Source organism: Phyllopteryx taeniolatus, chromosome 7 (genome assembly GCF_024500385.1).
Source record: "Phyllopteryx taeniolatus isolate TA_2022b chromosome 7, UOR_Ptae_1.2, whole genome shotgun sequence".
Classification (NCBI taxonomy): domain Eukaryota; kingdom Metazoa; phylum Chordata; class Actinopteri; order Syngnathiformes; family Syngnathidae; genus Phyllopteryx; species Phyllopteryx taeniolatus.
This window is the reverse complement of record NC_084508.1, coordinates 5,705,445-5,732,176: the sequence shown is the minus strand read 5'-3', so window position 1 is coordinate 5,732,176 and position 26,732 is coordinate 5,705,445. Positions and strand designations below refer to the sequence as shown.

At 41.8% G+C, this 26,732-nt stretch overlaps 1 protein-coding gene across 6 annotated transcripts in view; it reads right to left on the bottom strand.

Annotated features, from left to right (window-relative positions):
• lpp (LIM domain containing preferred translocation partner in lipoma) overlaps nt 1–26,732 on the bottom strand; it is a 133,866-nt gene that overhangs the window by 19,051 nt on the left and 88,083 nt on the right. For 5 of the 6 annotated variants that reach the window (XM_061780189.1, XM_061780185.1, XM_061780187.1 and 2 more), the window contains 2 exons: nt 22,088–22,193; nt 5,227–5,396 (listed from right to left, as the gene is read on the bottom strand). In XM_061780189.1, coding sequence (XP_061636173.1) covers nt 5,227–5,396; nt 22,088–22,193 — 276 coding nt within the window. Of the gene's footprint in view, nt 1–5,226; nt 5,397–11,293; nt 11,317–22,087; nt 22,194–26,732 lie in introns of those variants that run through there. The other variant, XM_061780191.1, reaches the window with a different exon arrangement.

Below are 26,732 nucleotides of genomic sequence, written 5' to 3'. Positions count from 1 at the left end.
TTAAAGTATGACGAAAGCACAACTTATTAACCCTTATCATTTAATACTGTATGCATTTTAAATCACGCACATAAAAACCATCCTCGACATTTGTCTGCGTGTGTGTTGTGAGAGATTTTCATGTAAATTTTGCAAATGAAAAGGAGACTATGAATAGAAACTGAAGCGGGATTCTGCTGTCAAATTGTCGGTTGCGAAAAGACGTGGAAGCTTATGAAATCCTACTTCAAACTTGTGTTAAAATGACCTCACTTGCAATTACCATAATGGCTGTGTTCCGAATCATGCACTCATTCACTTTTCTCTAATCACAAAACCACAGAGTGCATTATATACAGTGGATATAAAAAGTCTACACACCCCTGTTGAAATTGCCAGGTTCTGGTGATATAATAAAACAAATGTAATCAGGAGCACTTTAAATGCTGGCCGACTTTGAACGTGATTGGTAGATTCGACACAGCCAGATCCTCAGTAAGAAGAGGGTGTGCACACTTGTGCATGTAGTTCACGACATAAACATTGTAATATAGTGATTAGGGAGGAGGGAACGAGTGAATAATTCCGAACGCATCATTGGCTCATTCCCTAGCTCCACAATCACCATGGTGACATTTTCAGTCGGAAGAAACGACAATAAAAAGTAGCGCGAGGGTGAGCCTTCATCCGTCATCCACGTTTGACTGACAGGTCGAGGCAGCGATACGGCCGCCGTCATTTCTTTGCAATAAGCTCGCTTTTGTACGGTGCCAGATAATCGCCCTAATTACATTCAGGCCACTCGGTGTCCGTGACCTCCGGGATGCTCGTGGAAAAAAAAAATCCTGGCAAAAAGAGGCGGAGGACAGATTAGGTTTTCTTTTCTTTAAATAGTATTTTTTATCTCTTCGCTACGCTTCTTTCAGTGTGACCTTGTTTCTCGGAGCGCATTAAGACGTACGTACGTACGTACGTACGCCTTCGTGGACATGCGTAGGGGGGATGTGAAAGGGACAAATGTCTTTTCCGCAGACCGTCACCACCGTTGTTGCCGGCGGTAAATGGAGTGAACGTCCCGCGCGGTTCTGTTTTTTGTTTTTCCCAAATCCAAGCCAAATAGACCATATTCAAAAGCGCAATGTTGTTTCTTTGTTCATAGCAAAAAACGGACATCTTGACAGAGAAAAGGTGGGGTTTTTTCTTTGTTTTGTTTTTCAAGAAGAAACGTTTATTTTTTTGCAAGAATTCAAGTCAGACAACCTTGGCAAAATGTCCCCCCCCCCCCCCCCTCGGGAAAAAAGTATTTTTTAGACAAAGAAAAAAAACAAAAAAAAAAGAAATAGAATTTCAGAAATATTACTATTTTGTAAATCTTTGTATTTTGCAAAAATATGTTCATATTTGGTTTGTTTTTCTATATTTTTACACAAAAGTTTCTTTTACAGTTTGTATACATTTTTGCATTATTATTTTCTATGCTTATTTGGATTTCATAAATATTTTTCAAACAGTAATATCTGTGTACATTTTTGTTTTATAAATATATATATATATATATTGTTTTTCACAAATTGCTATTTCTGTTTTTAAAATTGTTTTTCAATTTTTAAATATATTTTGATATTTTAAATGAATGAATATTCTGTATTCTTTTTAATTTTACAAATATTTAACTGCATTCCCTATTTTTTTAAAATATAGTTTTTCATTATTTTAGTATTTTTCTTTACATATTTCTATATTTTTATGTTTTAGATGTTAATATTTTAAACATTTTGTTAATGTGCATATAAATCTATTGTAGCAGTTTGCATGTTTTTATTTTACAAATATTTGTCATATTCTTGTATATTAATAGATTTTTTTCCCCTACATTTTGTTGTGGCTTCACAAATATTTTAAGTTTTGACTTTTTCCTGCCACATTTATCAGTTTTAATTTTGCCAATGGTACATTTCGATTTAAAAATGTAGATTTAACAAAAACACGTCGACCGCTGTACAGCCCAAAGGGCACCGACACGGAATTCTCGAGGCAGATCGCGGCCGTGCGAAGGCGAATGGCAGCCGCCGGGACCGCGTCGCGAACTTCGTCCCAGGGCCGAAGAGGCCCGGGTGGCGCGCCTGTCGGGATACTCCTCGACCGACCGACCGACCGACCGACCGACTCGGTCGGACGCAAACCTTTCCTCTTCCTTCCTCACGGCGAAGCGACACTACTGGAGCCCCCCGCGGGATGGAAATAAGAGGAGGAGGAACGACTTCCATTAAGGAATTCCGATTTTCCACGGCGCGCTTTTGATCCCGCGCCAGAAGAACATTTATGCTGATGAAATTCATAAATAAAGTTGTTCAATGATCCCGTTTGGAGCAGTTCCAGACGAGACGGGCACAATCGCGGTGAGTGCCTCGCAAACGGCAAGATTTAAGAGAGACGCCACCTCTCCCGCTTTCCTCCATTTTGTACACATTCGACAGCTGCTGCGCATAAAAGGATCAACTCATTGTGTTTGGCTTTTTCTTTGGCTTTTGTGAGACACACACATTTTCATCCGTGATATCACTCAGGACCTCCAGTCAGCGAGCCCTAATTTTACTATTAGACCCAAACCCCTAATCCTAGCTTAACCACTTTTGACACATATCAGCATCAGCCTTTTGTTTGTTCATATATTTCAGGTGACTTTATAAGATGCTGCACTTTGTTTTTTATTTGAACCTAAAACAAAGATAAGTGACGAGGGACATTTCAGTGACATTCAAATTACATTTTGGAAAACTGGATTTACTGTAGAAAATGTGTTTAAGGTTTCATTTAACTTTAGAAGAGATTTTGCTGAACTTGGGAGCTGTTTGCACTTTTTAATACAAAGTCCAAATGTCTATTATCTAACATTAAAAAAAAACTTTTAACATGCTGCAAATTTGAAAAAAGCTGTTTAATAAAGAGACAGTATGCTGAAAGCCATTTAAACAAAGTGTTGGAGTTTGCATTATTCAAACTTTTGACAGCAATATTTCCCTTTTTTACAGCAAATGAATATCGGCACTGAAAAAACAATATCAGTCTATCTATAGTATTTACTCCCCCATTTTAAACCATCCACTAACCTTTTTAAGAGTATTTGAGTACTTGAGTATGTGACGAATCGATACTTTCACTTCGTAACAATGATCGACGTGCTTCTCGCTACTTTTATTTATCAATTATTGCATGCGCAATCTATTTTTAGACTTCATCTTCGACTTCCGCACAAGGCGCCTTTGCGCCTATCCAACGTGTTCACGAGTGTCATTTGACTCCAATTCGCCAATGGGACGGCACAAGGCGCTCATCCAAGTGACTCATTTTGGAGGGTGGGGGTGAGGGGGGGGGGGGGTGGGGGGGCAGCCGCGTGAGTGTTTACTTACAGACTCTGAAAAACAGCCTTGTCATGCAGTGTAGCCTTAAATTGTGACTGCCCAAACTTGGATATTTCTAACTTGAGAAAAAAGACCTCGTGGTAAGTTGCAGATGTTTCTGTTGTTGTTTTGGCAGTGCATGTGGCAACATTAGCCCTATTTTATGGTCATAAAACACTGTGAAACATGCATCATGCTGTTGTCTCGCACGCGCGCACACTCAATAAGGCTGTTCAGCAAATGGCTTCGTCATTCAACCTTTCACGTGAATAAAGCAAATAATGTTTCTGTAGGGCCCAATGCACGTGTTCTTGGTTTATGGGCAGTTCAAAATTGAAAATGGTGTCTTATTTTGGGAATTTTATTTGACGTTCATGCTCTGCTTTCTTCATTTATTGTACTCTTACTCAAGTCAATATTTTGAGGACGACTTTGTACTTGAGTCATATTATTCTAAAGTACCAATATTTGTCTACTCTGCCCACCTCTGGGGCCTGAGTGGAGGTCTTTGAAGTAAAATCCAAAAGTGACTGACTTCTTGATTCCGGTAATTAGCGGCGTGTCACATCGGTGCTTATAAATCGCATCAGCGTTGATGCAGAAGATGGCACAATGCGAATCAAACATTTCCACCGTGGAAGCCATCAGAAGAATTCAAACTTATTTTCCTTCTTCTTCTTCTTCTCTTTTATCAGCTCAGCAAAACTAATTAAAAAAAAAACATCCCGACATGCTTTTGACATTTATTAAATACACAAAGAGCCGTGCAACACTGGCTTATCGGCGCATCGCCTCTATCGACTGCAGATAGCGTCGGCTCACTCAAAACATGAACAAGAAGAAAAAAAGAAATCAAGTCAAAGACGGAAGCTGAGCTCATTAGTCAAGTTGTCACAACTTTGTTTTTCGACATGTAGCAAGACAAGTACGTATAAAAATAGTTTATATTACTCATTCAAAATAATGTCAGAATGCCCTTAAAAAAACATGCACAACAAACATGTACTATAATAGCTGCATTATGAATGTGCCTTTAAGGGGCGTGGCCTAGTGAGCGATGTCAGAAGTTGGGGTCGGGTTGGTTGGCTCACTCAGCATGTGAGCATCTGGCGTGAGTTGTGGTCGACAGCAGCTCCCTGCTTGTTGTTTAGGTTCAAGAAAAAAAAGTGTTGGGGAAAAAATTTACATTTTAATTATGGAAATATATTTTTTAAAAAGCAAAATTTTTTTTAAAAGTAGAATTTTGAGAAATAACTTGCCGTGTTAAAGTGTATGTTAAAAAAGAAGTACATATTTTGTGGGAAAAAGAAAAAAACACCTTTTTAAGAAAGTTGTATATGTTCACAAAAATATATATATCTTGAGGTAAAACGCTTTTTTTTCCCCAGAAGTGGAAAATGTATATAAATTTGAAAAACTTTAATCTTACAAGAAAGAAAGTTGGGTACAGTGGAAATTTCTACACGCCCGGTTCAAATTCCAGTTTTTTTGTGATATAAAAACAACCAATCAGAGGCACTTTCAATGGTGGCAGGTGGGTGCTGTGTCTCGTTGAACACAAGTTAAGAATGTGACCAAGATCATTCTGAACACAGCCACGTGCCCACTTATGAGAGGGTGTTCACACATGTGCAACCACATGATCGCAGTTGTTTATTTTCTTTTTAAAGATTTCATTCCCCCCCCCCCCGCCAATCGCGTTGTACAGGTTAAAGGTCACATTAATCTTTGAAAAAGTTTGACATTTTTGGTGGCGCGCCGTGTGATTTTGCTCCTGTAAAAGCTCCACTCTGGTTATTAAAAGCAGCAGCGGCCGACGTGTGACGTCAACCGGCGCCGTACTCACCACGTAGCAGGGCTCGCAGTAGGCCTTCTTGTCCACCGCGTAGAAGGGTTTGCCGCGCAGCTTGCCGCTGCAGGTCATGCACACGAAACAGTCAACGTGGAAGACCTGGTCCATGGCCGTGCAGCCGGTGCCCTCGCCCACCACGTTCTCCCCGCAGCTGGCGCAGCGCCCTAGGGGAAGAGAGAAGAGTCACGCACAGAGTGGCAGCTCGCCGAATAAACAGGATGTCGAGCGGGAACTTTTCTGGCAAAGGAGGTGGGATGCTGACAACGGAACAGGAGTGGGAAGTTTAACACCCGGCACTCACTTCTCCAAATCGTTTTGTGTTGAAAGCAAAAAGTGGTTTATTATTTCTTTTATATATTTGAGACAAAAAGTTGTCTCTTTTCAAAAAATCTTGTTTACATTTTTGAATAAAGTAGTGTGCTACTTTTGTAAACTTGTTTTCATGTAAAAAAGTAATATTTTGGAAAAAATTATACTGTGATTCCCCCCAAAAAAAGAGATTTTTGAGAAAAAAAAAGTCATTTAAAAAAAAAAAAAAAAAAGTTTAGAGAAAAAAGTGACTGCGAGAGGGAAAAAAAATTAATATATATATAATATTTTTAAGAAATAAAAGTTGTGTATCTTTAAATCTATAAAAAGCTGTGTAATTTGTGTGATTCTAAAAATATTTTAGACAATAGTTGAATATGTTCAAGATAAATATGTTTTCATGTAAAAATGTTTTTGAAAAAAGTTGTACATTTTAAAGGAAAAAGTCAGTAATTTTTTTTTTAAAGTAGTATGAATGACAAAACCAGCTTGGAAAAAAAGTCAGGATTTTTTTTAGAAATGTATACTTTTCAGAAAAAATGTCTGAATCTTACTAGAGAAATATTTTCAAGTAATTTTGTTTAAAAGTATATTCTTGAAAAAAAGTTTGAATCTTACAGGGAAAAAAAGAGGCTATTTTTTTTTTTTTAAAAAGGTTCATGTTATAAATATTTGAGACATGGCTGTGTATTTTTGAAATGATTCATTTTTGAAAAAGGTTGTATACAGTCAAGGAAAAATATTTTCATGTAAAACAAATGTATATCTATTGTATGGTATACGATTTTAGGAAAAAAAAATGCATTCAAAAAAGTATAGTACTGAGAAAAGAGGTAATGTGTTTTCAAGAAAAAGTTGTGTATTTTTTCCAGAAAAATATCTGAATTTTACACGAAATAATTGTATATTTCCAAGTAAAAAAGGTCATATTTTCAGGGGAAAACAATATTTCTCAGAATAAAAGCTGAAATCTTATAGGAAAACTCATTCTCTTGGAAAGCTGATATATATTTTATAGATATTATATATAAGCTGTTGGATATTTCACAGAAAAGAAAACATTTAAGGGCATTTTGAAAAAAACTTTTTGAAGGGGGGGCGGGGGAAAAAAAAAAGATCTTACAAGAACAATCCTACATTACCAAGCCCCAAAAAGTTTTCTACAGCTTCTCTTTGAAATAGGTAAAATGACTGCTACTTTCAAGACTAGCACTTCACCGCTTCCCGTTTTGGGTGAAGCCGACTTTCTGCGTGTGCGCGACTTCAACGTAATCCTACAAAAGAGAATAAAGTGTCAGCGCGATAAAACCAAACTTTTGAAAGGGGTCACGAGTGATATGATTGCTGGGGAAAGAGCCCGATTGCGCACTGGTGTGGCATTTGGATATCTTTAATTGCGCCGGCGATATCTTTAATTGGGTTTAAGATGTCCTCCACTCAATGGCACTTATCTGCGCGCCCAATTAATGCCACTGTCAATTTCATTAGCGCTATCTTACAATAATAGCCTTGAAAGAGATATCAGAGAATGGGTTATTTTTTGACACATCTGACGAGCGATGCCATCTCCGACCGCACATTTCATTAATTACGCTTCCTTTTCATTTTGGGATGATTTGACGGACGATCGGCAGCCCGCGAGCGCGTTAGCGTTTGTAGCACTATCTGATGTTTGCCCGTATTCAAATTTGGCAGGTGGCGCTCTTATGCGTTCTCATCTCAATCAAGTCATTGATTAGGCATGGGCAGGTTAACCGTGTTAAGGCACACTCCTTTTTTAATGTTTGTTTTTTTCCCCCAGGTATTTGGTTACTCGGATACTTAAATTTTTTTTAATTAAAACAAAAAAAAAATCTCCGTCAAGGAAGGATACGCAAAACGTGCTTACAAAGAGTGGCTGCTGGAGGACGCAATAGTTGCAATACAATATCACCTCATTTACGAGGACGCTCACTCGCACACTCTGACAAATTCAGGTTCATGATAATATATTATAGTCTTGAAATAAACATTTGAAACCAGCAATAAGAGTTAGTTTGTCTACAGTTGGTGAAAGAAATACTCTAGACTCGCCACCGAGGCAGATAACTAGTTAACCAGCGTGGCTAACATCAGTTTGTTTCTGCTTTGACGTTACTTCACAAAGCAGACAGATAGCGACTCGTTTTATTATTATGTATTGTTTTCATCCCATGGGATTGATTCTTTTTGTTGATTCATTTTTTGTTGTCAAGTGGCGCAGTTGCGATAAAATTGAAATCATGACAAAATATAAGGGGAGAAATTGCTCTGGGGGAGAAATCTCATGAAATAATATTTGTTTTTATTTTCACAAAAGAATCCAAATGACAATTCATATTTTTGTTTTCTCGTGTCAACTTTCCAATTTTTCTTTGGTTACTAAGTGGCAATTAGATTTTTTGGTTTTGTTTTGTTCCCAAGTCACATTTCTTTGTTCTCTCCCAAATGTCATGATGAACAAACACTACTTCCAATCATTCCAGGTGAAAACTCACACAAATCTATCATATACATATTTTGTACCTCTCACACAAGCAGCGAGATTGTGGACACACGTGACATTATTCCTCCCAAAATTTGGGCTTCCACGTGACACAATTTTATAAAGTGTGATCAGCAAAGATTATTATTATTTTTTTGGAAACACACATGGAGGTGCTTTGGAATACTGTTAAAAAACGTTTTCTACACGCTCGTCTTTCCAAAAGGACATCAAAGGACGCCTTTACAACAACAGATGCGATCACTGAAAGATGACGCAAAGCGCCCATGTGATCAAGGGAAACTTGAGGATATTTTCATCCGTCCTTGTAGAATGATTCCCACTATCACGGGCTCCCTCTGCGCCTCAATTATGCCACCGCTACCTATCGTACGGAACGGGATGCGCGTTAAACAAAGGAGGGAAGGCTTGTCTCGGGGGAACACGTGGGCGTGGGCGGAATCACGAGAGGGGTAATCACTTCACGCAGTGCACGCGCGCGTGTAGACGGAGCCTGGTAGCGGCCGGGGATCACAGGCCAGCTGCGGCGAGCGGATGGGATTGCCGAACGTGTCCCGCGGGGCTCCCCGCTTTTAAACAGGGAGCAGGAAACCTCGTGGAAATCCTCTCGCTCCCTCGGGAGCCCTGAGCACACACATCACGACGAGCGCGAGTCAACAGACACTTAGCGCCCGATTTAGCAAGATCCCAAATAGCGGGAGCTAAATGGCATGTTTCCTCACGCCGAGTAGCAACGTGACAAATTTGCCAAAAATGACAGTGTGTCAAAATGCCGAGTCTTGATTGGAAGGGACGCTTCAATCAGAGTACAACGCACCAAGAATCTTCAACATCGGATGATGGGTTCCGGAGAAATTGACTTTTTTGGGTCAGAAAAAAATGACTCTTGGAGCAAATATTTTTGTGCGAGATCATCGTTAGAAAATGCTCAAAACTCGCCTTCAAATTAAAGTAAAACTGTAAAACTTGATTAGTGACCCAATGTTTTTGCAGATTTTTTTTCTCACGAGTATCAAAATTTATAAGATACTATCATAAGTTGTTACACAGTTGTTGTTGTAGCTAGATTTTTTGATTTTCACATTTAAGTGTTCATGTTTGAAATAAACAACTGAATTGTATTGATTTGGGGGGAAAAAAACCAAAACAGATTTTTGACATTTCCGAATGCTTGTGCTCGCAGGTGAAAAATACTGAAAATTCATCTCCTTGATTCCCGGTTTTTTTTTGGTGTTTGAAAATTCAGATTTTTTCCCCCTTAAAATTGACACAATTTCATAGTTTTGCCCTCACAAGTGGAAAAATAAAAACACTTTTTTTTCAAGTGGCAAATTCCCATCTTTTTTTTGTGACTGACAATTTTAAGCGAAAAAAAAAATTCCAGATTTCTCTCTCTCACTTGTGGCAAAATTGCACAAACGAGCTCTACAGTAAATGAAGAATTTCCTTTCAATTTTCTTTTCTTTTTTTGTTTTTTTTTGAACTCCCAAATTTTGGATTCTTCAAATTGGGACAATCCCCCAATTTTGGCCCCCCGAGTGGCACCATGTTTTTGCCGGCTAAAGTAAGACTTTTGTCGTGAGCGTGTAACTTTTCCAACGCTCCGTATGATCACGAAACAAATCGTTGCACGTGAAGATGTATTTCACATCAATAATTTGCAGCCACGAGACGCGACGTGAATGTTTTCCCTGCATAACAGAACGCCGTGCGACACGATTATTTACCCCGACGGACGCGGACCATCTCGAACACCTTCCAACCATTGTCGGCGGGCGCATCACGCCGTCATGAACGAAGGACCGGGCTCTCCCGAGCGTCCCGCCGAATCGAATGGAAGCCTTAATGTCTCCACTTCAAATGCTTCCTGTACAAGCAATGCAAGTGTGACGGGGAGGGCGGGAGCTTCATTTACACTTGACTCGCTTTCTTTGCTTTCATTCTCGCCGCCTCAGAAGTGTCTCTTCTGTGCCAAAGTCAAAAAAGAAGAAAAAGAGGAAGCGGAGAAAACCTTTTCTTTTTCTTTTGCGCACGTTCCCTGCGAGCCGCCTGGCGATGCTTAGACAATTTAATTGGATAAAAGGCAAAGATTAAAGAGCCCCTGACTCTGGGCCGTTAATAATTGATTTCTAATGTATCGGCGGTGACAGGGAGATGGCAGCGTTGTTTGGGGACGGGCGTGGAGGGCTGTTGAGTGGCAGGAAAGCTTTCTTTTGTTTTTTTGTGTGTGTTTTACACACGCACGCACGCACGCACGCACACACACACACGGTGCCATCAAGGCAGCGGGGGAGCGCACACGCGCGCCTCAATTTGATCTTACATCCTCGCAAATCAAAGACGCGGCATGTAAAGAAAAAAAGGAACTTGCACGCACGCAACTTTTCCTTGTGGGAGAGGAAAAACTTTATTTCCCGCCACTTGTGTGAAAATGAAGAACGCCGTTCTCGCTGGCGCAACCGTTGCGAGGCCCCCGGAGGCCGCGCCGACGACGTCTGCAGCCAAACTAAGGAAAAAGCCGGCGGAATATGAATATGACTATTCGTGCTCGGACTGAGACATTTATTTCATGTGGAAGTAAAAAAAAAAAAAAAAAAAAAAAAACACCTTTTATAAAAGGACCTCTGCTCTGGTAATCGCAGAGGCGTGCTTGACCAGAAAAGTAAACAACCAACCAACGACTGTAACCACATAACCAACAAATTACCTAACCAACAGCTTACTAACCAAACACCCAACCACCAACAAACCAAGCACCTAACTCACCAACGAAACAACTGCCAAACCAACCACCACTAACCAATCTACCAATAATGTAACCAACAACATAACTAATGAAGTAACCAGCCACTGAAACAAAGACCTAACTACCTACCTACCTAACCAACTACCTATTCAACTAACCAAACAACCACATCAAAAAACTAACTCCTCATACAACTAACCAACCAAACCACTAGGAAACAAAGTATCTACTAACCACCAAAGCAACTACCTAACCTACCAAAGCAATCCCCTAATCAACTAACTAATCAACCACCAAACCAAAAGAACCACCTGTCACCCTACTCACTAACAAGCCAAACACCTAACCAAGTATTTGAGTTATCCTAACCACCAAAACAAATACCTAACTAGCCACCTAATTAAACAACAGCATAATCAATGACATAACTAACCACCTAACCAATAGCCTAACTAACAAACCAACCAGCAAATTAAACGTACCTCTCTTTACGACAGGTGGGTATTCATCACTGTGCTATTAAAACAACGCATCGCATTCCCGACAAAACTCAGCTTTCATTTCCTGTTTGGCGTTCACGTTGGTTCGCGCAGTTGCCCTACAGCGGCGTGGCCGGTGACAGCCCGTCATGGCCGCCTCTGCGCGCTCTCTGTAACCCTGCTTTTAATCTCATTCCCAATGTCAGCAAACAGCAGCTCGACCCGTCCCGCTCAACATTAGCGCTGGCCCCGTCGCGGGCTCGCGGTCGGGCGGCCAGTGTAGCTTACATGTTTGAGAAGCAGGTCGGCTTGGAGTCAAGGCGGGGAACAGGTGACTGTGTGTGTGTGTGTGTGTGTGTGTGCGTGTGTGTGTGTGCGTGTGTTGAGCGGCTGTTTTTCTGTGTGTGCTTGCGTGCGTGAGCATGCAGATGTCTGCACACTCCCGAGGTCAAACACTCGCTCACAAATGAAATCTAGCAACAACGTGAGCGCCCGGCAGCCTGGCATGCGCTCGCACGCCAGCTGATCTTGCAAGCCTGACTGGAGCTGTCTCAACGAGGCAGGAGCGCCGGCGAGCGCCCCGGCCCGAGGGGGGAGACGACGGGGGGACGGGGAGGGGGAAGTGGGGGCGGTCACCTCGTGTGAACCGCTGCCAGAGAGAAAGAGAAAGAGAGAGAATGAGGTGGGGGGGAAGAAGAGCGGGCTTCTGTCGGTCGCCAACAGAAGAGAGGAGAAGCGTTGGCACACGGCGGTGGAGGAACTCGAAACTAGAAAGCAGCGCTGATACCGCGGAGTACGTCGTCAGGACCAGGGAGCCGCAAAGTGGGCGGGGGCAATCCCCCCCCCCACATCAAAACATAGAAAATCACATTTTGTTGATTATTTTTGTTCAATGAACAGAAAAAAAAAACAAAAAACATTTGTACTTTTTTGATGAGGGCTGCTGCTCGCCACAGTGACGGCAAAACTGGAAATTAATGGCTCCGCCCCTAAATTTAATGAGTAAAACTAACAAGCTAACTCATGAACTATGTAAATGACTGTTTACTAAACTCACCAACCAACCAACAACCTACCTAACCAAGTCACTTACTAAGTAGACAGTGTGTGGCCTTTTTGCAGTCACACACACACAGACACAAACGCACTCACGCTCTCTCTTTGTCACACACAAACAAACACACACACACACGCTGCATGCTAATCCAGTGTAGGTGGTAGGACACTGATGCCGGGTTTAAGAGGAGAGCTGCCATGTCACCAGACTGATGGTCCCTCATGCCCCCCCCGGCTGCTGGGTGACCTCCTTCCAGCCCCATCATAATAATGCACACACACACACACACACACACACACTTGCATATCATACACACACGCACGCACGCACAGCGTGACAAAGAGGCAATGCTGTGATTGAGGAAATCCTTAAATACGAGTAAAAGAGGAAACAACTAAAGGGCCTGTAAGCAGATTAAAGGCGGGGGGAAGATTTGGAGGCAAAAAGCTAAAAATGATCTCACGGAGGAAAAAAAACAAAACATTGAAGCGACTACATTTGACAGCAACTTATGATTTATTATCTCTTGTGTTTTTATGTCTGAATACATCTGTATTTTGGTCTACTGTACTTGGCTTTTGGAAGTGTGTTCATCCTCATGAAAATGTATGTTTAGTAGGATTAGGATCATACTTTTTTATTTTAAATTCAGCCCCTGTAGCCAGTTTCACATTTGAATGTGAAATTTGGTAGCCCCGTCTGTCACGAGGAGACCCACAAAAAAGTCTCAAGAAGCCATGCCCGTCTACCATTTTGGTTCAAGGTGGCCGTGTCCAGTAGTCCTTCAAAGATGGACTTGTCCTAAGGATTTGGTTCAATTGGGACCAAACTTCAAACGTATCCATCAGTTGGACAACACTAAACTGTGAACTCTTTTTGTTTTGATTATTAAGAGCGGCACAGCTTAGCCAAATAAATCAATCAATAAAAAAAAAAACCTCGCCATAAAACAGGAGACACCTTCACAATTTTGAAAATTCACTCCTTAGTGTCAGTTTCACTTAACAAACCAAAAAATCTCAACAAGCCATGCTTGATTGCTACCAAACGTAAAACGTGTACACGAGACGATTGGGGGATGCTAAACTGTGAAAACGTTAACTCAACTTTGGTACTAATCAGAGAAAATCTCGACCTGTTTGAAGGACCCCTTGAAATGGCCTAAAAGTGCCGGTTTGAACAAAAATGCCAAACTTCCTTTGTCTTTTGGGGCTTGGCTTTTTGAGACATTTTTGTGCGTTTACTCATGATAGACATGGCCACCAAATTCCACATTGCTAAGAGAAACTGGCTTTGGGGGTTGAATTTTCAAAATGATCGGAGTCATTCCACTTCACCGGCATGCTGCGACCAGACGCCATGGCGAAGACTCAACATTTTAGCAATTTAGCGTCTGTATAATACTATACTATATATGTGGATCAAATTTGGTCGCAATCACAAAATCTCTATTCCGAGTTTACCTTGGAAGGACCCCTCCAAACGGCCAAAATGAGCCTCAAATGGCCAGTTTGATCCAAAATAGCAGACTTCTTGTGACCTTTGGGGAATGGGTTCTTAGCTGTTTGTTTGGGGGGGGTCTACTCATGATTTGCAATGCATACCAAATTTTATGTTGCTCAAGTCAAACTAAACTGCCTTCGGGGACTGAGAAGAAAAACTCCAAGGACGAGCTTATTTTTAGAGTGCGAGTATGGGAAATTCCTGAAAATTGTGATTTAGGTGGCATACCAATGACAAAAGTCAAGCAAATTTCTATCCATCCATCCATTCATAGAGAAGGTGGTGTGGTGATGGGGGTGCGCAGGGTTGAGCTTTTAAGCCTCCTCTGACATCCAATCTCCTTGTTCTGACAAGCTAGGCAACACCTAAAAGCAAACTCCCGAGAGGCTGCTGAGGGCGACCTGCGTCAAACGAGCTGCTGTCTAAAGACGGGGTCTATTAATACCTTCGCCAAAGATGAAGAAAAAGAAAAACTTCCGCCTGACCCAATTACCTCAGCTGATCCTCCGTCCGGAGTCTTCCAAGATTCCTCATCAACATTTCATGCGAGGTGTCTCATGAATGATGACGCCTCTTCCGCCTGACATTTCCCGGAAAAACGGCAAAAGGTTTCCCGCTTTTTGCATAGCTTGTATTGAACTCCAATAATTAAACAAAACAAAACGAAAAAGTCACACGATAGCTCACCAACCTCAGCGGAGATTAACTTTGTATAAATATTGGTTGGGGACGATTAAAATGATATTCAATTCCACACAGTAAGAAGTAGACATGAAGACCTTTTACATCCATATTGAAACAATACAAAGGGAAAAGGAAAAAGGACATGATCGCTAATTGTACATAATGCAGATCCTCTGATCTTTTCAATTATTTGCAGCTTTGTCCTGCTTTTAACCAACCAATTAACCAACAGACCACCTAATTACTTAACCATACCTAACAAGCCAATCAAACACCCATCTACCCAACTAACTAACAAGTCACCCAAACTACCCACCGAACCAGCTAACTAACCAAGTTACTAACTCACTTATTACCAAGCAATTACCTGGAGCACTATGTTCCAAGTCAGTAAACTAACCAACCAACAAATTGACCTTAAAAACAACCAAGTAGCCAAACACCGAATCAAGTAACCACCAAACAACTAAATATCTGGAGGACCAACTAACAAGTCAACTAGCTAAGCACCCATACCAACAAACCAAAAATCCAACCAAACAAATAAACACCTAATCAAGAAATTAGCTAACTGTCTAACCACCAAGCCAACAAGACAGCCAAAAAACTAACTAACTAACTGGCCAACCAATCAACTTACTAACTAGCCAACAAATCAAACTATTAACTAAAAACCAAGTACTCCACTATCACCAACTACCAAGTCAACTACTATACTACGACAAGCAACCAACAACCCTACCAAAAAGATAAAACAACCAACCGAGTAACCAAACACCCAATAAAGGAACTACCTAACTACATAACAAATCGACCAACTATTTAAATATCCAACCAACTAAACACCCGACTACTTAACTAACCAACTCAGTAACCCAACAACCAATCAAGAAACTACCTAACTACCTAACAAACAAACCTCTCTACCGGCATCAAGTAGGCGATGAAAATTTCAGACGTCGTGATATTCCGTACCGTAAGAAGAAGTCAGAGAGAAGACAAAGGACTTGTCATTTCCGCATTAAAACAAAACACAAAGCAAAAGAAAAAAAACGCCATCATCACTAATTGTAAATAATGCAGAGCCGCTCATCCTTTTCAATTATTCAGCTTTATGCCCTGGTTTTTACTTGACAGCCGTGTAGCGATGACAAAATTACATACAAATGCCAGGGAATTTGTACAGTCGCTGCTGCGCGCACGCACGCACGCACACACACACACACTACACCACACCTACGCGGCACCTAAATGGATTAAACATGACGGATGATGACATTTGCACAAGAGGCTCCTTCAGATTACTCCAATCTAATCTAAGACTCTAAATCAAAGACGCTAACATATTAATTTTTCCCCCATCTGCGTTCATTTTCAGGTTTTTTTTCCAGCTCAAGATGAGCAATTGACCACGCTGCTGCAAGTCAAATGGGCCAATCACAGCGGAGCACAGGGCAGCGGTCCAACAATTTCCCAATAGCCATTAGTTGTATTCATCTATTTATTTATTGTGTTGTTTAATGTCCTGATGTTAGCTCGAAACGCTAAATAAAGCTCTGGATTTGAATGCGTCAAAAAGCTAAGTGTTGCCTTGAGATACGTGATAAATTCGTTCTGTGACCACGCTCGTAATTAATCCCTTCCAGCCTCCCCGCCAAACAACTAAAATCTTGTTTTTTAGCCCTCTATAATATTGTACTTTATGAAAACAAGAGTAATAATTCAATAGAATGTAAGGATTTTAAACAGTTCAGTGCGTCATGATTAATTCGGGCGCTATAATACGGTCAAGAAGACACAAACGAAGAAGACTTGTTGTCAAGTGAGTTGAATTCACTGCCCACACAATGCTCGCATCTTGAATTTTTGCTTGCAAGTCAAAGCGAAATAAATGAATGAATAAATAAATACATTTTAAAATATAATACATCGGTGGAACGACGGCTCATATCGCGGGTCACCTGTATCCCAAGGCACCACCACTGTATTATCTGGAAAATAATGATATGCTGTTATGACCCAAAATACGTAAGTAGATAGTAGGCTAAGCTAACCAGGCGAGCTCCTGGATGCAACTCGTGTATAGTTTTTTGCACAGTTATAGAATATAGTGAGCAGGGCTTTTAACTCTGACTTGAGGAAGTCTCATAGAAGGACCGTAACATTAATTCAATTCAATGAAGCCCCGGTGGACCAATGAGACGTCGCCGTTTCAACTTCATCAAAGACCCCGGCGATAGCCGTGGAACTTTGCTCAGGAAAGCCAACGATTCAGTCCAGATCACGGGCCCACTTTGATTAATCTCATTAATTACTCGCCCCAGGGTCTGCGCGACCGCGAGCCCCCACTTCAGAACCCCCCCTCTTCCCACTCCTAAAGAAAAGTGTGCAGAGGCTTATGTGCTATTACATTCTTTGTAATTACAAAAGTCTCACGCTCTGGGACTGGCTCTGGAAAACACGGTGGACGCAAGTGATGGATCTTAAGGTTGTCGTGGCGATCGTGTGTGTGTGAAGGGAAGAGGGTTTGGGGGGGGTTGTGAGCAGGGGGCTCTCTGTGGACGGCCAACCGACTCTGCTAATGAGTTCCTGCACTTACCTCAGCCAGGCCTTAATCTTTTCACGATCCTGGATCACTGGGGTTCATTAAGCATGAGATGGAGTGTGGTAGGCGAGATATCAAACTTCACCACAGCCAATGACAAAAACACAAATCCTTTGTCATTTAGCATCACCAAAAATGTGTCCAGTATCAGGAGCTCAATTTTCAAAATTATTTTGTTAAGAGTTTTCTTCAGACCTTAGGACCAAAGCAGCAGACTTCCTGGGTCTTTTTGAGCAATGCTTCTTGACACTTTTATTGTGTGTCTACTCCTGATAAATATAGCTCTCAAAATGTCATGGTGCTCAGGGACACACACGGTCTTCGGGGGCTGAATTTCCAAAATTGTGGATTTAGTGCTTCTCGTTTTTGACTTACCCTTGGAAATGAGTCTGAATGAACCCCTTCAAATGAAACAAAACAAACAAACACCCAGCCTTCTTGTGTCTTTTCTGACATGGCTGTGGTTCTCATGATAAAAATGGCTACCAAATTTCATGTTGCGAAATGAAACTTACTGCCTTGGGGGCTGAATTTTCTAAATTGTGGAGTTAGTGTTTCCTATTTTAGCCGCTTCAAACCAAGATGGCAGACTCCCTTGTGTCATTTTGGGCATGGCTCCTTCACACTTTTTTATGGGCCTCCTGGTGATAGACACGGCTACTAAATTGTATACTGCTCAGCGAAACGGTCTTCAGGGGCTGAATTTTCAAAATTGGGGAGTTTGAGCTTCCAGTTTGTCACTGACCAACAATGGCAGACTCCATGTGTTGTTTTTTTCGGACATGGCTTTTTGAGACTTTTTTTTGGGGGGGCTATCTTGATGATGGACATGGCTACTCAATTCATTGCTACTCAGAGAAACTGGCTTTGGGGGCTGAATTTTCAAAAGTGTGGCATTATTTCCTAGGTTTTTTTTGGTTTTTTTATACAGGCCTCTGGAAATAAGCCTAAAACTGACACTTCAAACTAAAAATGGTAGACTTCCTGTGTCTTTCTGGGTATGACTTCTTGAGACTTTTGTGAGTCTTCTTCTTTTCCTTTGGGCTTGTCCCGTTAGGGGTCGCCACAGCGCGTCATCCTTTTCCATGAGAGCCTATCTCCTGCATCGTCCTCTCGAACACCAACTGCCCTCCTGTCTTCCCTCACGGCATCCATCAACCTTCTCCTTGGTCTTCCTCTAGCTCTCTTGCCTGGCAGCTCCATCTTCATCATCCTTCTACCAATATACTGACTATTTCTCCTCTGGACGTGTCCAAACCATCGAAGTCTGCTCTCTCTAACTTTGTCTCCAAAACATCGAACCTCGGCTGTCCCTCTGATGAGCTCATTTCTAATTTGATCCAACCTGGTCACTCCGAGAGCGAACCTCAACATCTTCATTTCCGCCACCTCCAGCTCTGCTTCCTGCTGTCTCGAATCCGTCCATCATGGCTGGCCTCACCACTGTTTTATCAACTTTGCCCTTCATCCTAGCAGAGACTCTTCTGTCACATAACACACCTGACACCTTCCTCCACCCGTTCCAACCTGCTTCTTCACTTCCTGACCACACTCCCCATTGCTCTGGACGGTTGACCCCAAGTATTTCAAGTCCTCCACCCTTGCTATCTCTTCTTCCCTGTAGCCTCACTCTTCCCCCCACCACCCGTCTCATTCATGCACATATATTCTGTCTTACTTTGGCTAATCTTCATTCCTCTTCTTTCCAGTGCATGCCTCCATCTTTCTAACTGTTCCTCCAGCTGCTCCCTGCTTTCACTGCAGATCACAATATCATCTGCAAACATCACGGTCCACGGGGATTCCAGTCTAACCTCATCTGTCAGCCTATCCATCACCACTGCAAAAAGGAAGGGGCTCAGGGCTGATCCCTGATGCAGTCCCACGTCCACCTTAAATTCTTCTGTCACACCCACAGCACACCTCACCGCTGTTCTGCTGCCCTCGTACATGTCCTGTATTATTCTAGCATACTTCGCTGCCACTCCAGACTTCCGCATGCAGTACCACAGTTCCTCTCTGGGTACTCTGTCATAGGCTTTCTCTAGATCTACAAAGACACAATGTAGCTCCTTCTGACCTTCTCTGTACTTTTCCATCAACATCCTCAAGGCAAATAATGCATCTGTGGTACTCTACTCATGATAAACATGGCTACCAAATTTCAAGTTGCTAAGAGAAAAAACTGGCTTCAGGGGCTGAATTTTAAAAATTCTGGCATTAGAGCTTCCTGTTTTTTGGACCCTGGCAAATGAGAAATAACAGACTCCTTGTGTTTCCAACCCGTTTTTCCCCCTGAAACACAACATCGGTGAACAGTACTTCCTGTAGCAGGCAATTCTAACTGGCTACCTCGGCTGACATGCAACCCATCCATCAACTCACATGTCCGCACGTCACCCCCCACCCCTCCCCAAAAAAATAAAAAATAAATAAAAAATTGAGGGCAGCGAGGCTTTGAGGGTCTTTGAGGGTCATTTTTCTGCTGTGCTTAAGCTAGGCAGGCAATTACGGTCTTCATGATCATGGCTTCTCTAAGCAGAAGCAGTTTAAATACACGTCCCCGGCAGCACTAATATCATAATACACCTACATGCCACCGCCGCAGCCAGCCATCTAATGGGCACGTGAGGCGACGCCAGCCTACCCGCCCCACAACCCCCGAAGGGGATTAAAGGCTCTAGAGGGGAGAGAGGGCGGGAAAATATCAGCCACGTATAAATGCGCAGAATCCTCGTTCAATCCCCGAAAGAGTATTAACGTTTAATCCTGGCAGTTATATTTTTATTTATGCAAGCAAGAGCTAAATTAATTATCAAACACCTCAGAGGAAAATGTAGGAAAAAAAAATCCCCCACCTTAAAAAAATTAAGTGTACTCAAAAGAAAAGAACAGAACCACTACAAATTAGACTTTACCCCAATTTTATCGGGCTGATCGTATTTTTAGCATTTTATGCTGATTGGCTTGAATGTCATAATTCGCCGATCCAATCAATGACCCGCAAAAGACATTTACTCCGCGTCGCCATCGTGCATAGTATATTTGAATCCAAAACTAGTTTATTTTTAGCCTTGTCGGGTGTATTTTGATGTAGTATTGGAAATATCTGACGGCTAATAAAGTTATTTAAAAAAAAAAAAAAAAAAACGTCAGCGGCGTGGAACAGACAACACGCCTCAGACTAAAAGACAAATTTGCTCTTTCACGATTGCTCTGTCAGACTACTGCAATCAAATCTTGTATTCCGATAGCACCGCATCCTGTATTTACGATCATTGGGCTTTATCTTGTCAACTCAAATGCGACCGGATACACTCGTTACCGTGGCGACGACAACAGGAGTGGAGCGCGCCGACTTTGTATTATCAGGACAAAATGGGGGAAAACGTGTGCTCAGGACAGGAGAGGACGTTCGTTTCAGGCTCGCTTGAGGTATGTTCACGTACTTTTAATACGATACGGCTCACAAGCAGGCAACAAAACGTTATGTAGCCTAGCAAGCCAGTGGTAGCATGAACAGAAACATGCCGCCGTTCTGTCGAATCATGCTCTAAAGTTTCCGTGTGGGTCAAGTCATTTCATTCAAAATAAAGTCATTGAATTACAGTAAGTTAGCACCCATTATTTCTGTCATGTAATGTTGGTTTGACCTGACTGATTAGAATCCACGATCTGACGACAGCAGTGATTTCCAACCTTTATGGAGCCAAGGAACCTATTTTACAATTGAAAAATCTCACGGAACACCAACAAACAAAAATGGCACAAAAAGTGGAAATTACTGTATGTACCACCTGCCATCTAATAGAAGACCATTTATCATTTGTTCTGTCTGTCACTATGCCTCACTGGCATAAATAAATAATGTATCTTTGTTCATCTATTGTAAATATATTTTTTGGGGCAATTAAGTACACAAGTATATACAGTAAATAAACAGGTCATTTAAATAGACACATTCCTCCATCTTGTGATCGGTTATCGTTTTTTTGCAACTCGCTGATCGGCCCCAAAAGTCCTGATCGTGTAAAGTCTACTAGAAATATTCCACCAAGTAAAAAAGAAAGTCCATGACTTGCATGGGCAAATAAGCTTAGATCCTACGTATAATTACAGCGGATTGTTTTTTTCGTCAGTACATTCATGATCTTGCACAATCGAAATTAACCGAATGACTAGAAATCTACAGAGTCAAGAAATTGTTTTCATGTAGCACGGAGACGTGTCATTGAATGTCTGCAACGCAATTATGCGCTTCTTGCTTCCATGATAACGGACACCTGGTACAATACAAATTAGCAGCTTGACTGGAAATAATGTACAGAGTAAAAAAAAAATTTAAAAAAAAAGCCCACAACACACTATCATGTGCTTGTACTTTAAAATTACTGTAATTCAATTGTTCCTTGTCAATTATTCATGATAACCCCCACCCTGCAAAACCGAAATCAAGAAACCAACTAAAAATAATCTAAAGAGTTAAAAAAAAAAAAAAGGCCACGTCATGCTCAGGCGTATGTACTTGTGTCTTAGAATTGCTGTAATACGACCGTTTCTTGCCAGTTTGTCATGATAACAGTCACCTTGCACAATAGAAATAGAATGACTAGAACTAATCCACAGAGTAAAAAAAAAAAAAAGTGCATGGCACGGTCGGGCCCATTTTCGTGTCACATGATTAGGGTAATGCAATTGTTCCTTGCCTGTTATTTATGATAACCGCCACCTTGCACAATAGAAATCAACAAAATGACTAAAACTAATTCACAGGGTAAAAAAAAAAAAAAAAGAAGTCCACATCACGCTCAGGCGCATGCCCTCGTGTCATATAATTAGTAAAATGCGACAGTTCTTTCCCAATTAGTCATGATATCAACCATCTTGCACAACAGAAAGAAATGGAACGACTCAAAATAATCCAGTCAAAAACCAATTAAACGCTTACCAAAGTATTCCTCGGATGGAGGGTGGTCCATGTCAAAGAGCATCTTTTTGGTCAGGCGCTCCAGCTCGTCCTCCGGGTGGGCTGCGGGGGGGCCGCCGCCGCCGCTCTAAAGGAAACACAAAGAAATAGGAAGTTGCAAAAACACACGCACACAAAAACAGGGCCGAGTCATGAAATAAGAACAACAGTCCGGATGTGCGTGGATTTCCACCTGGCTCCTGAGCATCACCTGTGGCCTGTTTGAGGCTTGCCGAGAGTAAACGAGCATATGCTTTGAAAGGCTTGAATTAACAGACTCGCTCACGCACACAACGTTAATGAAGCGCTGCCTGAAGGTCAAAGTCAGCGAGTGCGATTTGCATGCATGCATGCATGCTGGTGTTGGGGCGTCTCACCCCCGTGAGAGAACTGACCCTGGCTCAGGCCCCGGCGGTGCGCAACAAGGAGGTCGCACACGTCCCGCCGAGGAACAAAGGACGACCCTGACTCATCCTTGTGTTGGGCCAAAAAAACAAGAATATACAAGAAATAAAAAAAAAAATATACAATAATAAAAACTCTTAATCTGTTCATTTGTGTAATGACGTACTCACGCGAGGCAATCTATGCGCTGCTAGAGCTTGGCACGTACTGCCACCTTGCGCGATAAGAAATAAAACAGCACGACAAATAAGCTACAGTCCCCAAAAATATATCTAGCATATAATTACTGTAATAGGTTTGTCTCTTGCCATTTAGAGTGGAAGCTCTGTTTTCGTGATTAATCTGTTCCAGAAAGTCTAACTAAAACCGAATCCCACGAAAACCAAAGCAACACTTCCCATAGGAAATAATGTAAATCCATTTAGTCTGTCCCCGACACCCATAAATATTAAGAAAAAAAATACATTTGATCAAGAATTACTATAGTTTTACATACAGAAAACTGTTTGAAATAAATATAAATGACTACTGAAGCAGATAAACGTACATTTAACAATAGAAAGGACTCAATGGCGGATGGAAGATGGCGATGAGGAGAGAGCCATTTCCCGCACTCTCTTTCTCCAATTCCATTGTGTTTCTCATCTTTGTCAGGTAGCTGACATTCCGAACAATCCGTCGGATTGTGTAAAAAGGGTCCAACAGATGGCAAGGGGAATTCCACAATGCAAGCTTCTATTAACGCACGGCACTAAAAAAAAAAACCTCCCGCTCTGCTCGGCACCACTAAGGCAAGTTGGGGCAACGTTGGTGTAACAGATCCTGTCAAAAGTCAGGTCTTGAAAGTCAAAGCACGGCAGTACAGTAACAGTTTTCCCATACTTTCTTTGGCTGCATGGTGGCTCATTTAGCAGTCATATTCAAACTGTCTCGTGCTTGTTTATTGAGTGTGACTACTTAATTAATAAGCTACAATGTAAAGCAAAGCAAATGTATTTATATAGCGCATTTCATACGTTGAAGTCTTTATAGTCAATTTACGGAATGCTTCAGATGAACGTGCATCGATTCCAGAACATGAATGGCCTAGTCATGCATTGGTTTTTTTTTTGTTGTTTTTTTGTACAACAACTCAGTGTATATCAAAAAACTGAGACAAAATCGAAACCAGAAAAAAGAAAATAATAATCAATCGAAAATCAAATCATCCGAAAATTTGGCCATAGGAAAACAGAGGTTTCACTGTATCCATGATAACCGCCACATTGCATGATAGACATAAACAAACTAGAAATAATCCATAATGGAAAAAAAAGCCCCGATTTCATCTGACACTTCCACCAAATCATCACACCCATGCTTATCACAGGTGTCCTTTGTGAGGCGTTCTAAACTGGACTTTTTTTTTTTTTTTTTTGCATTTCTGACCTTCGCTGCGCAGATCTTGACGCCGGCTTTGATTTCCAATAATGCACCCCGGGTTGACGTTTATCCTGACCTTTGAGTTGCTCCTCCTAATTGAGACGTTTGGGAGCGGCAGGAAGGTTCCGAGTTGTTTCAATCACAGATCAGACCAGTCGATGCGGATCGAGCGGAAAGTCTTTTGCGGTTCTAATGACAAAGACGTGCTTAACGCTCTCTTGTTTTACTTGTCAAAGTCTCGGATAGTTCATCTTTGGCCGAGTGTCATGGATAGCAACTAGCACTAGAAAGCGTGATGTTAGCATCTTAACTAACAACAGCATAGTCATCTCAAGGAATAGCGTTTGAGGAAGGCAAAGTGTAGCATTTTGTGAATAATACAAAGTTGAAGGCAGGTTAAATGGAGTACGTTAACTTAACCTCAAAGGAAGTGGATGTCGGGGCCCATTAAGGCCTTTGGTCTTGGGTTTTTAAAGGCAGAGCGAGATTTGACGGCGTTAATCTGAGCTGCACATCAAACGTGCGGCGGAGAAACGCAATGATTACCCCAAACAGACTTTTTGACTTGAAGCCGGGTTTATATACCTGATCTGCTCGTTTGACAGCCCGCAGCGATGCAGTGGCAGAGTTTAAAGCGCCTTGTTAGGCTTCTCTTTTGTGACAGCACCCCAGACTTTTTCCACTTGAATAAGAAAGAAATTGCTTTGCCGCCGCATGCTTTTGTGATGCCACGGCACTTCCCGACGAGCGTTTCCCCCACCCCCCTCTACCGACGACAATAGAAATCATCGAAGCTTTTTTTTTTTTTTTTGCCTTTGACTTCCATCTGTCTCAATGCAATCATTTGTTTGGCTCGGCCCCTCGGGACGCTCGCTTTCATTTAGGTTTATGCTTTAAAAGCAGCAGACATTCTTTCCTCTTGTGTGCACAATGCAACACAATGGATGCCGGGCAGCCAGATACCCAAACTTTGCCACCGTGCTTCACACAAACGCAATGACGAAAACTAAAATATTGAGTTAATTAATAGTTTTCTGTAGACGTGGTTCAAATTTAGGAGCAATTGGACAAAATCTCTAGGACAATTTCGCCTTTGAACACAACCGAAATTACCCTAAAATAGCCAAATTGACCCTAAAATGGCCATTTCAAACCAAAATGGAAGACTTTCCGTATCTTTTCCATCACGGGGGCTGAATTGTAGAAAAATTGTGGCGTTTCAAGATTGACGACGAGTCATCAAATTTCACAGCAAAGCAATGACGGAAACTCAAATGATTTGTAACTTCGTGTCACCAATCTCCAATAGGAAAACAAATCTCTGGGACAAGTTTGCCTTCTCGGCACCCCAGGAAATGGCCAAAACGGCAGACTTCCTATGCGCACATTTAACAACAAACTTTAAGTGTTATGTTTAATCCTACACACACACACACCACAGACTGATCAACACCCCCAACACACACACAAAGTGAGTGAAAGGATAGTGTGACTGATCCCAGCAATCCTTTCATTGTTTGGGTGAAAGCGAGTCGCCTAAGCCGCCGTAATCACTCGTTTAGCACTGCCACACCACAACAAATGACTATTATTTTTGTAAAGTCACTCCAATCCAATAAAACATTCCCTTCCCACATGAATCCCAACGAACAAACGCAACGCCGCTACGCTAAAAATAAGCCTCTCTGCTGCCATTTCAGATAATTCCATTGTCAGCCTCGTGTGGGGAAAAAAAAAGAAATGAAAAGCAGCTCCTTACATTACATTACACAGTCATACATTACACGAGGCAGTAATCACGGTACTCATGGGACATGGGTACCAAAATGTCACGTTGTTAACTCAAACCGACTCAGGGGGCTGAATTTTCAAAATACGCAATGACAAAAACTCAAATATTTCGCAAATAATCTGTCTCGTGTACAAAAAACTAAAAACACTCAATGGTAGACTTGGTGTGTCTCTCCAGGCATGGCTTCTTGAGTTTTTGGTGGGGCTACTCATGATGGGCATCCCTATCAAATTTCATGTTAACTCAAACTGGCTCTAAGGGCTGATTATTATTTTTTTTTTTTCAATATGCAATAACAAAAATTCAAATATTTCTTAATTCAAAGTCAATCTGTCATGTCAAGGTGGTTCATATTTGGAACCAATTGGACAAGATCTCTAAGACAAGCTCCCCTTCAAAGCACACTAGAAAATGGCAAAATGAAACCTAAATTGCTTGTTATTAGCCAAGCAGGTTGCTGTGAAACTGAAAGAAACAAACACAGCTGTGTGGCTCCGCGCGCGCGCGTGCGTGCGTGTGATCTCCAACATGAGACGTTTGCTTTGTTTTCGTTCGGGGCGACAAACTCGTGCCTTTTGCAAGCCGCCGCTTGACTGACATTGAAGACGACGGCTCTCAAATGTCAGCCGGCGACTGACGACGTCTGTCAAGTGGCACGAAGCGCCGCTGACGGGAGCGTGACACGACCTACCCATGTCCCGCCCGCCATCGCGGCACTTCCGTAGCTTCCAACGATTGGATTTATCATGGCTTTAGATGAGGGTCATTCCAGAATTGGAGGACATTTTCTGTCCCCCCCCCCCCCCCGCATGAAATTTCAAAATATCCACCCACAAAATACAGAAACATGCACTTATTGTGTAAATAACAGCTGCCCTGTGAGAAAATGTACCAGTGGCTGTCGGAAAAAGGGAATCCTAAAGACTACTTAAAAATTGCCTCTCCCCAATATATGTTACTAAAACCATTTTTTTGCCATCGAGAGAAAGAGAAAAAAAAAGTGAGCTC